General features: G+C 57.6%; 2 protein-coding genes across 2 annotated transcripts in view; one reads left to right on the top strand and one right to left on the bottom strand.

Moving 5' to 3' along the window:
- The window catches only part of LOC138822812 (uncharacterized), a 302,929-nt gene that overhangs the window by 199,382 nt on the left and 87,887 nt on the right, over positions 1-15,660 (top strand). The window lies entirely within an intron of this gene.
- LOC138822838 (zinc finger CCHC domain-containing protein 14-like) overlaps positions 1,083-15,660 on the bottom strand; it is a 58,142-nt gene continuing 43,564 nt past the window's right edge. Inside the window, exons 4-13 of the mRNA XM_070015785.1 lie at positions 13,660-13,731; positions 11,055-11,164; positions 10,642-10,736; positions 10,511-10,565; positions 9,558-9,840; positions 8,354-8,445; positions 7,983-8,110; positions 7,207-7,347; positions 5,680-7,134; positions 1,083-4,620 (exon numbers count right to left, since the gene is read on the bottom strand). Of these exons, the coding sequence (XP_069871886.1) occupies positions 4,565-4,620; positions 5,680-7,134; positions 7,207-7,347; positions 7,983-8,110; positions 8,354-8,445; positions 9,558-9,840; positions 10,511-10,565; positions 10,642-10,736; positions 11,055-11,164; positions 13,660-13,731 (2,487 nt within the window). The 3' untranslated portion in view covers positions 1,083-4,564. The remainder of the gene's footprint in view (positions 4,621-5,679; positions 7,135-7,206; positions 7,348-7,982; positions 8,111-8,353; positions 8,446-9,557; positions 9,841-10,510; positions 10,566-10,641; positions 10,737-11,054; positions 11,165-13,659; positions 13,732-15,660) is intronic.

Here is a 15,660-nt window from a genome sequence, read left to right as displayed (position 1 = left end):
TCTCCACCTGCTGCTCTGGCTTTGCCGAGACAGAGACAGTGAGAGCCGGGGGCTGGGCTGTGGGAATGGGGCTGCAGTGGGCCTCCTCCCTGGCCCAGGAGGGAGCACTTCCCTGCTGGGCTGAAAGCCATGGACCCAGCTTTTTTTTTTAATGTTAAGTGTGAGAATGTTACCAATTTTTTAATGTTAAGTGTGAGAATGTTAGCAAAGTTTCTCACCTTTGTAAGGGCCGCTGAGTCCCAGTCCGTCTTTGTAAGGGCCGCTGAGTCCCAGTCCGTCTTTGTAAGGGCCGCTGAGTCCCAGTCCGTCTTCGTTTCAGGTATGTGTCTGGAGGAGCTAACTCCTGCAGCCGAGGGGCCTCTGAGCCGCCTGAAACCACCCCACCCCCCCCCCCCCACTCCCAGCAGCACAGGACGCCCAGTGTGTGTTACAGTATGTATATTCTCAGCCTGTTCTGTTAGCTGGTGTATGTTGTATCAGATTCTTGTATCTACTGTGTCATCAGTACAATTCCTATAATACTGCTTAAAAACCAGCCATGCCGACGGCCACCCTTAAACACTTCCCCATTTAATGCTCTAAGTGAATAAAGGCATTACTAAAACTGCATGGAAGCTGCTTCATGGGACCCGCCAGGAGCTTGGGAAGGTCAGTGGAGGGAACACCCAAGGCCCCAGACGCCCTGACTCACACCAGGTCTCACTTTGACAAGCTAGACCGCAAGAGAACTGAGCACCGTGGGGACAGACACCTGCTAACCTGGTGCCAGCCAGCCAGCCAGCGGTGCACCAGGGGCGTTGGAGAAGACCCACGTGTACATGGAGGTCTGGGGCCGTACAGGGAGTGGCACTGCTGGGTCTAGGACACCCACTTGCGGAGGACGCGGTCCCTGGTTTTACACACACCCACACCAGGCTGTTTGCTTCCCAGAAGGGTGGGTGGGGCTGTGCCCCCAGTGCTGTGAGGACGCTGGCCTGGGCAGGTGAGTGGCTGCAGACCGAGCCTGGAGCAGTGGTCTTGCTGGCCACGGGACGGAGGCGGCTCCAGCACCTATAAAGTCAAACACTGAGACTTTCTGGAATTTTTTATTTTCAGTACATTAAATTTACTCATAAAAACATTCTAAAAATGTACAATTTTTCCTTTTTAACAAAGTATAATAAAACATAAAAACCCCAAAAACAGAATACTTGACATTTACAATTCAAAATCAAATTAGAATATTAAATATTTACAAAACTATATCTTTTAAAAATATTTATAAAGTTACATGCAATTTTGTAGAATTGACAAAAGAATGGCTCAAAAATGGGAGGATTTTCCTTCATTCCTAAAAACAAATGTCCAGTAGAAGCTGGGAAGGTGTTCGGTCTCGGTTACCGAAGCCTCACTTGGTGTGCGCACAGACTGGCCCGGCTGCCCAGGGACTCCCCTGGGCCCTCGCGAGGCCCTGGGTTAGCGGACAGTGACGCGGACCTTTGGCCTCCACCAGCACAGTATGTGGTGTTCTAAAATATTGCAAGTGTTGATGAAAGATGCCCACTTCCACTCGGACCTTGGGACTGCAACAGTAAAGCCTGTGCAGGCCCGTGGCTCTCCCAGCCCTGTGGTCTGTCCTTCGGGAGTGGGGAATGGACAGCCCTGCCCTGCCCTGCCCAGCTTCCACAGGGCCATCCTCGGGGAGACTTCAGCAGGTAATGCCGCCAGTAGCCAGGGTGTAAAACCAGCGTGGCACCAGACCAGACACCAGAAAGCAGGAAGAGTGGCCCGGAAGCCTGGGGTCACCAGGGTGCAAGAGGGGCCGTGTTCGCGGACACATGGCAGCACGCACAGCCCTCGAAGGTCCTGCCACTGGCACGGCCCCGGCCGCCAGCGTGCGGCGCCGGTCGGGACCTGCTCAGGACTCCGTTACACGCCGACGCCAGCCATCCCCGGAGTGCACAGACCATGCTGGCTTTCTAATACCCAGTCATCATCTGCACGGAGGAAAGTCTTCTATTCATTTTGGGTGCCAGCTCTACTTCCTCAGGGCTCTTCAGCAGTGGGGAGTTTTAGCCTGAAATACTTCCCAATCTTCAATATTACCATGGAATAAAAAGGAGAAAATAAGGTAAACTGAAAAAAGAAAGCAAAATAGCTGTTTTATCACAACACTGTGCTATCTGCTCCCCGCACCCCGGCAGAGAGCAAGGCCAGCCAGCCAGCAACACAGCCGGCTCCAAGGAGCCGGCCCGCCCGGAGAGCGTGGTGAAGCAGAGCGATCTCAAAGACGCGATGTTAACCACGGACGGGGTCTCCGCTGAGGGCGCATGCTCTCCTCCCAGCCCGCGGACTCCGACCGCTTCTGGAGAGAAATCCATCAGGCAGAGACAATAAATACTGCTAGCGCATCTCCCCAAGTCCCAGCATGGAGCGCAAAGGGGCGGTGTCCAGGCCGCCGCGCCAGGTCCTGTGCAGGTGGACCTTCCTAGCGTTGTCCGATTCTCCGCAGCCTCGCGGGCTGGCGCCACGCGGGCGCTTCCACGGACTCGGAAGGACCGGACGCAGGACCTGGACCTCCACTCTCAGTGGCAGACTGCAAATGGAAGTTTCTGTGGGAAATCGTTGCGGTGTTTGCGGTTAACTTTTAACATCAAAACAGTAAAGGGGTAACAACAGACACTTCATCCCTCTTTGCCGACCACTAAGACAAAAAACTTAAACAGGATCGTTTTTCTTCTGCTATGAGACAGTTTCCAACAATTTCACTGTGTTGAAATAGGATTTATTTAAAATATTTCTTTGTTTTAAAAAAACCAAAAAATTTAAAAGTTTGGCTTTCAGCACATATCCAGGCCACTGTAACGGCCTTCAGAAATAGTAAAATCGTAAACATCAATAAACACTTGAAGTCTTCCTCATTAACACAACACCACAAGCTCCAGTCTGGGACTCTTTAAGGCAAAGTAGTGTCAGTCAGGTCCTGTCCGGCGTGCTGTAGTGTTTGGAAGGTAGAGGTCCGCGGCCCATCCTTCAGAACCGCGTGGAGCACTGTGCCAGTAACAGAGAATACAGGGCTGTCAATTCTGCATTGCATAGAAATAAAACGACTAAAAGAATACTATAAAACTCTACTAAAAGCCTTCATAAAAAAATGTAACAACGTTCTGCTTTAGTTAGTGCACCACACTCCTTCTAGGGCTTTCTTTTGACTCACACCAATTTGGCATGCCGCTGATTGTCCGGTTTGAAGAATGGTCTGGAAGCTGCAGTGTTCCTCTGTACATGTGCCACTGGAGATTTGCCGGCAGACCTCACCCATCCGTGTTTTAACAACGAAGGCTTTAGCATTTTAGGAAACATTATTGAGGAGAAAATTCCCTTTCGTCTTGAAGACTGAAGTCCCTAAATTCTGAGCCAAAACGCTTCCATGCGGGCGGGTAAAGCAGGGACCCACAGACTGTATTTCCTGCTGCGCTCAGGCCTGGGCTGCGCTGCCTGAGTGGCTTCTCTGAGTCTTATCTCTTCCTACTGAAGTTTTCTAGGCAATTTTTTTAACGGAATTAACTATAAATACACAGCTTAATACAAAAGAAGTCGACAGGAGGAAGTTTCAAATCTTCTGCTTATAAATCACAGGACTGTATTACTGTTGAAATGTCTGTGCTGAGTGTGACTGTCAGCAGTGAGCGCTGGGCGGGGTCCGTGGAGCCCCCGCGAGACACAACAACTCGCCAGCTTTCCTGACAGCTCACAAAGCCAGATGCTCCCGTGTTCTCCAGGGGTTGGTGTGTGGTGGACAGAACGGGTTTGGAGCCCCCAGCGGGCAGAGGAGGATGGTCTTTTGGACCCTTAGAAATGACGTGGTTGAGAGTGAACTATTCCTATTTATTATTGTAGGGTTTATTATTTATTTTCAGGAGAAAAAAACTGAAAGCCTGGAACTGCTACAAGTGCTTGAAGAAGGGAAGGGCGTACTAACAGCTCTGCTGTGCGCTCAGCCGAGCGGCCTGCTGGTGGTGACGCCGAGTCGAGTCGAGCCGAGCCGAGTCGAGCCGAGCCGAGCCGAGCCGAGTGGCGGGACCTGGCCCCGACCGCGCAGACGGCTGCTGCCAGGTACATTCCTCTGTAGTGCAATCCTTAGAATCCCAGAGATTAGTGCCTCATCGCTTTAGGAGAAAAACAAAACAGACAGACAGACATCTTCCCTGGCCCGGGCTGCGGAGGTCCCGGGGCCCACCTGGGGAGCTCCGACCTCGCATCTCCATTCAGGTGGCGTAGCTGCCCTGGAGTTGAGTGTGAGCCTAGAAGGAGCAGCAAGGCGATGCTCTTCGGAGAGGCCTCGCGGCCAGCTCCCGAGCCGGGGAGAGGCCCCAGCAAGTCCTGACACAAGCTCCAATCTAGGATTTTGGCAATAAGATTGAGTTTGATGCACTTCTACGCTAGATTTTCTATCCAGTCTAGTAAAATAAAGCACCTTTGGATTAAAAGTATTAAGCTCAACAGCAACTAGACTTCTCAGTTCTGAATTTACTTTTCCTTAGGTCTCCATGGCTTAATAGTGTTCTTTTGCCAGAGAAAAACATCAGTCTGTGGAGTCCAGGCTCTCTGCCGGAGGGGCATATTTCAACCTAAAAGTACCTGGAGAGAGGGAGGGAGAGGTCAAGTTTGCATCGCTGCAGACACACCGCCGACCAGCACGCCCCAGCCGTCCTCACCACCTGCCCATTACCCACAGGACACCGTGCCCAGGTTTGCAAGACCTGCCCTGGGGAGGGCGGGGCAAGAGAGGACATTGCCAGCCTCCTTCAAGCTCCTGCTCTGGGCTTGAGCTCAGTACCTCTCACTGGGGAGAGGGAGCGAGCCTGGCCAATATGAGGGCCTCAGGAGCTGGAGCCTGGCTCTAAAAAGGAAGAAGCCACGTGAAGAGCCACGTACTCCCCTCCCCAGCCCTCCCCACGCCCGGCTTCTACCAGGCACAAGAAGGGGCTGAGACCAACCTTCCCCCATCTAGTTTAATTTTTCTGAAAGAATAAAGCTGGTGTCAGGGATGTAGCGGGCACCCGGGGGCAGAAGTGAGCAGAGGACACAAGAGGCCACTGCCAGCCAGCCAGGCGGGAGGCAGCCAGGCGGGAGGCAGCCAGGCGGGAGGCAGCCAGGCGGGAGGCTCATGCGGCCGACAGCAGAGGGCACCCTGGGTCAGGGCGGGAACCGCCCCCGCGGGCTGCTCCAGCTCCAGGCTCCACTCGGTCACAAGGCCACCCAGAGCCGGCACAGCACCCCCTGGCACAGGTGCGGGGACTTCTGAGGCAGTAGCCGGGAGGATCATTTTGGTTCAAAGAACATTTGAAAAGTTACTTATTGCTGGGCACCCGTGGCTCACAGCTACTCAGGAGGCTGAGATCTGAGGATCACAGTTCAAAGCCAGCCCGGGCAGGAAAGTCCACGAGACTCTTATCTCCAATAAACTACTCAAAACCGGAAGTGGTGCTGTGGCTCAAGCGGTAGAGCGCTAGCTTTGAGCACAAAGAGGCTCAGGGACAGCAAGCAGACCCCAAGTCCTGAGTTCAAACCCCAGGACTGGCCCAAAAAATCCCCCAAACTCCAAGTTCTTTATTTTCATTGACCTAAGTGCCTGCGTGCATCTCCCCCGTGGGCGCCCTGCCCGGGCACGCGGGGCACCGGGCACCGCAGCCTCACCTTGCCGGTTGAAGTCCATGGACGGCTGCTTGCAGTCCTGGGCACGGTGGCCCGTGGCCCCACAATTGTAACAAGACAGGTTCCCGCTCTTCTTGTGGCTGGAGCCGTTGCTACTGCCCACCAGTCCCTGGCTTTGGTAGAGCCCCGCGGTCCCAGCCATCAGGTTCTGCACGGGCGGCACGGCGAAGGCGGACTGCCCGCCCAGCACGGGCTCCGGGGCCACGCTGCCGCCATAGGGGGCGTGCACCACGGGGAAGCTGGACCCGCCGTACTGCTGGGCGCCCACGTAGCCGTTGCCGCACACGGGGCTGAAGGGCAGGAAGGGGAAGGTGAGCACGGACGGCCCCGAGAACGGGTGCTGGAAGTAGCTGGCGTAGCTGACAGTCAGGCCACCGGAGCCACAGCTGCCGCTGCACCCGCAGGACGTGCACACGATGCAGCCGGGCGGGGGGGGCGCGGGGGGCGCGGGGGGCTGCTGATGGTGGTGGTGGTGGTGGTGGCTCTGGCTGGAGGCAGGAATGTTTCCCGTGGAGCCGCCGCCACCGCCGCCGCCGCCGCCGTAGAACGTGTTCTCGGGGACCGAGGAGAGCGCCGGGCTGGAGCTGGGCGCCGGGCAGCTGGGCAGCGTGGCCAGGCTGGCGAAGGACGTGGAGGGGTGGCTGCTGGGGGAGGCAGGGTTGCTGCTGGCGCAGAGGCTGCCCTGCAGGGGCCCCACGGGCACGCTGCTCACGGCGGAGAAGGCAACTTTGGTGTTGGCTGTGTACAGAGCAGTCCGGGGGTTGATTATTGCAGGCGCCACGCTGATCTGCACGCTGTTGGGGCAGGAGGTCTGCCCCGCGGCGGGCTCGGCGGGGACGGAGGGCGACAGCAGCAGCTTGATGGGCGGCCGGGCCACGTGCAGGACGGCACTTGGCGCGCCCGCCGCGGCCGAGCTGGTCTCCGCCGCCAGGGCTGGCTGCGGCACAGTCTTCAGCACCCTGTGCAGCGTGGCGGCAGGCTCCACTTTGGCCCGAGGACCAAAGGAGACCGTGGGAGACACCGGGCTGTTCTCCGCAAGTCCCGAGAGGACCTGCACGGGTGGATGGGGCGCTGCGGGGGGCAGGGCGTCCAGGGCTGCGCCGCTGAAGCTCTTGTCCACTTTCGCCCCACTCCGGGCGCCGGGCCCCTTGCTCCGATCTTCCAAGGACAGAAGCGAGTGCACCGAAGATGAGAGGAGCTTCACGTCGGCGCTGCCTCTGTCTGCCTTGTGCACGGAGCTCAGCATCCGAACGGGTGCCAGGGGCGTGGCTGTGGGCATTAGCTGGGGGGGCAGGGGGTGGTGGCCCGCGGGGCCAGAGCTGGCCTCGTTCTGCACGGGCAGGACCTGGGCCGTGGGTCTGGCGGAGTTGGAGGGGAAGTGACTCAACAGCACCACGGGCTTCTCCTTGTCGGCGCCCTCGGCCTGCACGTCCGCACCTGGGGGGACAGGGCAGAGCATGGGCACGGGGCTGCCTGGGCGGGGCGCGGCCCCGCGGGCCCGAGACTTACGTCGGTCGCTCTCCTCAGCGCTGTCAGAGCTCTCCTCCCGCGCCTGCGCACCCATGGGGCTGGAGGAGGAGCTGGAGTACTCGGAGGAGCTGCCTTCGCGGGGCATTTGGCGAGGCGGGGGCTCCACCTCCACCCGAAGCTCTGCAGACAGAAAACACAGTCAGCTCCGGCGCTGGCACCCCGTGCACTCCGCCCCCCGCCCCACCCGCTGCCCCGGACTCCTTAACCACTCAGAGCAGATGCTGGTTTCTCTCTGAGTTCTGCTGAACAGAATTTTCCCTTCCTGTGAGAGAGGAAAGGCCCTGGGAGCTTGGGGCCCTGAGCAAGAAGAGAAGCCAGAGCGCGTGAAGAAGGGCTGAGGATGAGCAGCCTCCTCCTGACCATGTCCGGCTCACACTCAGCACCAGAGCTCAGGATGGACGTCTTCTGCCTCAAGAACCGTGGGCGGATCTCCAGTGTCCAGCATCTGGCTCCTGTCTACTTTCCTTATCTAGATGATCCCAGTCACAATCAAGAACACTGGACACGGGAGAAAGGGAACCGTACAACCCACGGGTGGGTGGCCACAGCTAGCAAGTGGGAACAGACGCCACCGTACGAATGCAAATGTACTCAGACCTGACTCGTGTTCATGCAACCCCTCTGTACATCACCTCTGTGGTAACGACGAAGGGAATGAAAAAGAAAACATCCACGAGGATCAGAGCGTGTACATAGGAACGAGAGTGCTTAGAGGCCTGGCTGGGGCTGTGCAGCGGGCAGGCTGTGGGCCGCACCTGCTGTGTGGTTGCTGCGCGCCGGCTGAGCGGGCCCCACGTGGCTGGTCGGGGGAACGCGAGCCACGCCACCGCTGGAGACCAAGGGCGGGGCTGCGGAGCCCAGGAACCGCCTCTCCGACTTCTCCCTGGGAGGCAGAAAGCAGACGGGAGCCAGTGCTTCTCCCTCTCCACCACTGCCGGCCCGCCGCAGGGCTGCCGCCTTCGAGGCCTGAACCTCCCCAGGCAGCGCCTCCTCCCTCCTCCAGGCCTGAACCTCCCCAGGCAGCGCCTCCTCCTCCAGGCCTGAACCTCCCCAGGCAGCGCCTCCTCCTCCAGGCCTGAACAACCCCAGGCAGGAGCACATATTTTGCCACCTACTGTATACTTACTTTTCCAGCTCCAGTTGAGTCTTGAGTTTTTTCTTCGCTCCCATGGTGAGGGACTCAAATTTATTCAAATCTTCCTCAGTAAGGCTCAGAAACTTATAGAGGAGAAACAAATCACAAAATTATAGAAGCAGTTAGGATGCTGGAAACAACCTGGGTGAATTGGATGCTGCGGCCCTGGAGCCGCCTTTCCTCCGGTCCCGTTCTGGCATTGATGGCAACTCCTGGTTAGGCTGCCAGGGATCCAGAGAAGCAAACGCCATCCAGGAGGGACTGGACTGGCCGGCCCTCAGGCCGGATCCAAGCCACCAGGGGTGCCCTGGCTCTCCCACCACCAGATGCCTGTTTTGTTACCCAGCCATTAGAAAACTGTGGCCACAGCTAGCAAAATAATCTGTTCACTAAAACTGTTCGATCATACACAGAGGACATTATGTATACACTACAAACTTTTTTTTTGGTCGGCCATGGGGCTTGAACTCTGGGCCTGGGCACTGTCCCTCAGCTCTTCAGCTCAAGGCTGGCGCTCTACCACTTGAGCCATAGCGACACTTCCAGCTTTTTCTGCTTATGTGGTGCTGAGGAATCGAACCCAGGGCCTCATGCATGCAAGGTAAGCGCTCTACCACTGAGCCACCTTCCCAGCCCCCAAAACTTCATTATTCTGTAAAAAAACAAAAACAAAAAACCCAGCCATTATGCCCCCCTGCCCAGCAGGGGGAGTCTGGAATTCAAATACCCCATATAAATGTAATTAAATCAGTGACATCAAGACTAAAAACATTTCATAATTTTAACTGTGAAACCATCCTCGCCAGGCAAAGTCTTCCTAGTCAGGCAAGGCTAGAAACATCTGTCTAGTCTTCTTAAATACAGCCCAGAATGGAGCCTGCCTCCTGGTCCCACCACGGCTGGGCCCAGGGTGCTCTTCGTGTGGAAAGCGTGGACAGCGTGGACAGTGGTGGGCTTCTCAAGTCACAGATTCCCAACCTGCCAGACCTGAGCCACCCAGAAAAGCCGTGTAACTGCCCAGCGGCAGGCGGCCCCCACGATCAAACCCAAATCCTGCAAACCACAGGCTGTGACTGCCACCTCGGAAGTGGCATAGACGCCCCCCCCCCCGCCCCCTTCTGGGAATGAGGTCAGGAGAGAGGCCGCCGAGGAAAGCCAAGCCAGCTCTGTGTGGCTCCCCCAGCAGGCAGCTCACCTTCTCCATGGTGAGCTGTTTAAAGACGGGGTAATACTTGTGCAAACGCAGCTTCCTCAGCCAGTCTAATATTCCATTTTGCTCCTGGGGCTGTGGGGCCTGCAGACTGGGCGGCATCAGGATGGCGGGTGAGCTGTCCACCTGGGCCCGGTAGGCCAGCGCTGAGCCCGCGCCCCCGGCATGGGAGCAGTGGGGCAAGGCGGCGGCCACGCCGGCCGCGTGCTGCAGGTGGTGCTGAGCACCGCTCTGCGAGGACGGGATGCCGGCCACTCCACACACAGGCCTGCGGGACAGGGGACGGTTTTCAAAGCTGCCAACTGCATTGGGACCTGCCAGCTCCTACGCCTGGCCAGATGCCTGTCTTCAGCTCATCACATTCACACTTGGAAATCACCAGGGTCCCGTCGCTGTCCCGCCCGACACAGAGCCCTCCTCCAAGGACACTTCCCACAGGCACGCACGGTTACCCACGGGCCCACAGCGCACACCCACGTGTGCCCGGCACAGGGTCACCAGGCATGTGGCGACATGCCTGCTCCGTTGCTTCTATTTCTCTGTTTATTCTTATGCTTGGTGCCAGTCCTGGGACTTGAACTCAGGGCCTGAGTATTGTCCCTGAGCCTTTTCTCTCCAGGTTAGCGCTCTACCACTTGAGCCACAGCTCGCGTCCAGCGTTTAGGAGTAGTGTATTGGAGAAGGTCTCGCATGCTTTCCCCAGCAGGCAGGGTCACGGGCATAAGCCATCAGTGCCCAAGACTTTGTTGCTTCTACGTAAGAAGACAGTGCTGATAAATCACACGTGGGAACTGACTACTGGGCACTAAAAGGGAGCCCTAAGTGTGGAAGTCCAGGGAACTGATTCCCCTCCTCTCCACAGCACCCAGGGTGCAGACAGATAGGCGAACGGCGAGGAGCAGCCGTCCACACAGGCAGAGAGCAGAAAGGTCTCTCACCTTCCAGACACACCCATCACGGCTCCTACTTTAGGAAGGGAGGGGTTGCCGGGGCCTGTGAATGAGAAAGCAAACATGGTGGCGATTCACAGACAGAAGACGGTTATTCTTACGTCATTTCACAAACTTACTTGGACTCTGAAGCTGTTGGGTGGGAGATGAGGTGCTGAAAAATTTCTTAACATGGTCATTTTTTAATATGTGAGAAGGTAATGAAGCCAAGAATCTAAAAACAAACAAATGGTGTCACCAGCATTAAAATGACATGGACAAAAACCGGAAGATGAGTCCATCCACACGACTTCCTCCCAGCCTCCCTCTGAACACCCGCAGGACCGTGATGTGCAGCAGGTGCCGCGGGCAGCGTGGACGAGCCCCACGCTCCCGAGACGCCGCTGCGGGCGCTGCGGCACAGCCCTCGCCACTCCCGGCCCAACCGCTCAGACACACAAAAGGTGCGCAGGCTCCGCCTCCCTCCCTCTCACCACCCCGGTGCCCGCTGGTCTGAGCCCGGAGGACCGGCCCTGGCCAGAGCCTTACCTACCTCAGGCCCGCTTCCAGACCCACATGGTTTCGCTCCACATAGAAGGAGTCTGAGCCAGCCAAGCAAGGAATGAGTTTGTCCACATTCTCTTCGGGGTAAAGCTGAGATAACTGAAGGAGAAGACAAGGATGGCTACCAGCAGGGCCGGGAGGCCACCTCAGCCAGCAGGGAGTCGCCTCTGGGAGGGGGTGGGGGGGCTGAGGAACAGCCCGCGCCAAGCAGAAGCTGCGCTGCAGGCAGCTGCTGGGGGAGTTCACAGGGCCACCCTCCCCCACCCACCTCCCAGGACAGAGCTCCCTTCCACGGAGGCAGAGAGGCCTCAGGTGGCTGGGGGCTCTGCGGACAGGAGTGAGAATAACTGCTCCTAGCACCCAAAGACCCCCAGTTCCTGGGGGAGAGGCAGGGGCAATACTTGCTGCCTGTGCCACTAGGCCCTGGAAGAAGCCCAGGGAAGCGAGGGAGGTGGAGTCTGCATCTAGAACCCTCCCTTACCCCACTACGAGTCCAGCACTAGCAGCATGTACCCTCGGGAGGCGTCAAGAACTCCCAGCAGCACAGGATAGCCAAGATCTAAGTGAGAAGGCGGCCTTGGAAAGCCTCCAGTTCCCACCTCAACCCGAGGCCAGGCGGCAGCAGCCCACCAAGCAGCGGTGCCTGAAGGGGTAACCATGGCAACGAGGTCTGCTGGGACAGACCCAAGGCTCCACAAGGGCTGTTCCCGTCTCTAGTCTCCCGACATGGCTCCTACCCAGATTTGCAGAGCACACACAAAATAAGGTAGGATACTCATGAGACCCAGACTCGGAAGTAACCCAGGCAGTGGAATGGTTTCAGACCAGGACTTTAAAGCTCACACCTGTCATCCTAGCTACTCAGGAGGCTGAGATCTGAGGATCACGGTTCAAAGCCAGCCTGGGCAGGAATGCGCAGAAGACTCTAATCTCCAATGAACCACCAGGAAAACCTGAAGTGGCACTGTGGCTCAAAGTGGTAGAGTGCTTAATCTTGAGCAAAAAGAGCTCAGGGACAGTGCCCAGGATCTGAGTTCAAGCCACAGGACCAAAAAACAATAAATAACAAAATCACCAGGGTATATTCCAAGTGACCCAGCAAAAAAGGTGGGCAACCAAAATACATAATCAGGGGCGAGTCCAACAAGCAGTGCGCTCTGCAGCGGCCATGTGGAATGGGGAGCAGGGAAAGGAGCCACAACCACCACGCAGGAGAGGAGGTCAGCAGGGAGCCCCAGGGAAGAAGACTGAAGCTGAAGACAGAGCCAGCAGGTCAGCATCCCCTCTGCGGCATGCACACCCAGGCCCAAGGCTGCAGCAGGTCAGCATCACCTCTGCGGCATGCACACCCAGGCCCAAGGCTGCAGCAGGTCAGGGTCCATCAGCTCTGCGGCATGCACACCCAGGCCCAAGGCTGCAGCAGGTCAGGGTCCATCAGCTCTGCGGCATGCACACCCAGGCCCAAGGCTGCAGCAGGTCAGCACCACCTCTGCGGCATGCACACCCAGGCCCAAGGCTGCAGCAGGTCAGCACCACCTCTGCGGCATGCACACCCAGGCCCAAGGCTGCAGCAGGTCAGCATCCCCTCTGCGGCATGCACACCCAGGCCCAAGGCTGCAGCAGGTCAGCACCACCTCTGCGGCATGCACACCCAGGCCCAAGGCTGCAGCAGGTCAGCACCACCTCTGCGGCATGCACACCCAGCCCCAAGGCTGCAGCAGGTCAGGGTCCATCAGCTCAGCGAGGTCAGAGCACGGCAAGGAGGAGGTACTAGAGGAGACTCAGTGCTCTCAGCACAGGGTCTGTATCCCCGGAGCTCCTCAGCGCCCGAAGGCCAAGCAGACAAGCACCCTGGCTGTGTAGCGGGAGCCACGCCACCCACCGAACGCTCTCCTGGGGGGCTGTATCTCAGCTGGTTTTAACAGAGTCTTGCTTTGGAAGCGAGACCTTGCAATCTTCTTGCCTCTTGAATGCTGGTATTATAGGCATGCAGCACCATGCCCGCCTGGGCTCCGTTTCAGAATGAAACACAGGATTGCCTAGAGACACCTTCGATGTGCACATACCCTATCACCACAGGAGAGCATAAAGGAGACGCATTACCTTGGCTGCGGCTTGGGCTCTGGCGGCTTGGGCCTATGCCCTTGAAGCAAGCATGAAAACTGTGTTCACACACGGTGCATATGCACAGACAGCTGTGTTCACACACGGTGCATACGCACAGACAACCGTGTTCACACAAGGTGCATACGCACAGAGAGGCAAAGAGGTGTTTGTGTGCTTTGTTCAAATGTTTTTGTTAACCCAGCTTAAAATGAGACAGGGAATCCGCTTTGTAAGTCAGCCACAGAGTGTTCAGGTTCGGTCTTAGGACCTGCACCTCGGACTCTGCCCAAGGAAACCTGGGCTGGAGAGTGGCAGCGGCGGCAGAAGGGGCTCTGTGCGGCCGGTGCTCCTCTGAACCTCTCAGCTGAAGAAGACGGGCGCACTGCCTCACATGCTGGCAGGCCGGCTCGGGCGGCCTTCCTCTGCAGCTCGAGCAACCTCTGGGGAACATGTGTCTTTTAATTGTGACAAGTGTTTAATCACCTTACCTTTGAGATAAACTCAGTCACTTCTGAGGAAGATTTGGTTACTGACGTTACTGAAGAATCAGACCACAAGACCTTAAAAACAAATGAACAAGCCTTGAAATCAGGATCCTCTGCCCCGGCACACATATCCAGGGCACTGCTGTGGTGGCGAGTGTGAGCTTCCCCCTGCATGCCGTGGGGAGGGGAGGGGCTCAGTCCTCCCCAGCTCCTCCTGACTGATGTAACTGGCCAAAGTACTCCCGGCTGGTCCAAGCGTGCTCCTCAAGTTCTGGAAAAATCACCTGCACTGACTCCTGCGAGTGCCAAGCACCAGCCCTTCACAGAGGCAAGGGTCCACGCTGCCTCCCGCAGTGGCAAACGCTTCCAGACCCAGCGCTAGGTCGTAGCGCCTAGTCTGGCAGGGAAAGAGGAACGGGCAGGGCAGAGGGCAGGGCGGGCAGAGGGCGGGGCCGGTGGGGCGGGCTGGCAGCTCTGGTGCTCTGTGGCCGGGGGGCCTTCTGAGAGCACTGGACCTGTGACCCCTTCCGGCCTCGCATCTCGGCCTGCTGCGCTGTGGCCACAGCCTGGGTGTGGGCCACTTCTGCGCCCTGGAAGGGCTTTCTTTGCACTCAGTAATGAGGACATGGAGGTGGCCAACTGGGAGAAACACGAAATTACAAACGCTGCCTAAATTCCAGAAGGCATTGGTGACTTTCAGGTCAGGAAATAAAATGACCAAATAGGTTTCATTTTCCAAAGTGGAGACAGAACTTCCCAGTCGGATGGGGCTGGGAAGGTGGTTCAGTGGTAGCGCGCTTGCCTTGCATGCCTGAGGCCCTGGGTTCAATTCCCCAGCACCACATAAGCAAAAAGAAAAAAAGCCGGAAGTGGCGCTGCTGTGGCTCAAGTGGCAGAGCGCTCGCCTTGAGCTGAAGAGCTGAGGGACAGCGCCCAGGCCCAGAGTTCAGGCCCCATGACCGGACCCCCCCTCCCTCCCAGTGGGAGCAGACCCCTGCCCGAGCCCAGCCGCACGGGACACACACACACATGCGAGCCAGGAGCACAGCGGCAGGGAGGACCGCAGGACCGCCATGCTCATGCGGAGAGCATCAGGCCCCGGCACAACGCGACTCCAGCAGCTGAGGGCCCCTGCGGGACCTCGAGGAGAGGGAGGCCTGCTACCAGGGCGTCCTGCGGGGCGGCACACCAGAGTCCCCTCTTTGCAGCTGAAGTCTGCTGCCCCTCAGGGGACAGGCCATCAAAGAGGGAGGCCCCACAAGGAGAGGCTTACCATGTGCAGTCCACCTGCCCTGGCTGTCTGTATTGGCTGGTCAATACAAACTGGCACTGACTGCCAGCACCATGACTTTCACAGACACACCAACAGGCAGCAGAGTAAATCACAGCGCTATGGGATCCTACCGCTCCGGCAGAGCAGCTGAGGCCGGAGGGGCCAGCTTACACCTCCACCCCACACGGGAAGCAAAATGCACACCGACACACACTCGGCGCGCGCACACACAGTCTGGGTCCCCTGGGCTGCCTCACAAGGCTCTCACTCCCTTGGGACGCTGGAGTGCCTGGCATCACCAACAGCCAGCTGGTGGGGGGCAGGGAGCCGAGGACCCCAGCCACCGCACGGGGCAAGGGAAGTGGACACCGCCTAAAGGAGGGCAGCCAGGAGGAGGCCCCAACCTGCCTGGTCCAGAGTACCGACAAGGGCGGGGCTGTAGCTCAGTGGCAAAACTCGCCTAGTAAGTACAGAAAACCGCAAGTGTGCCTGTGGATCAGAGCCTTGAGCAAAAGAGCTTAGGGACAGCAGGTCCTGCGTTCAAATCCCAAGACAGACAAAATAAATGAAATAAATCCACAGCAGACCAAAATGTTCAGGAAGAATGATTTTTAAAGAGCAGCTGTTGTGTGGCTCCTTCTGTGTGATACAACTTTAGTCACTATAGGTTTTCAGAAACTGGAGCCCTTGTGTTTCACCTCGTCCATCTCACTGTAGTAAAATGTCTTCTG

The sequence above is a fragment of the Dipodomys merriami genome, unplaced genomic scaffold (genome assembly GCF_024711535.1).
Source record: "Dipodomys merriami isolate MVZ:Mamm:240054 unplaced genomic scaffold, mDipMer1.0.p SCAF_116, whole genome shotgun sequence".
Lineage (NCBI taxonomy): Eukaryota > Metazoa > Chordata > Mammalia > Rodentia > Heteromyidae > Dipodomys > Dipodomys merriami.
This window is presented reverse-complemented; position numbering and strand designations above follow the sequence as displayed.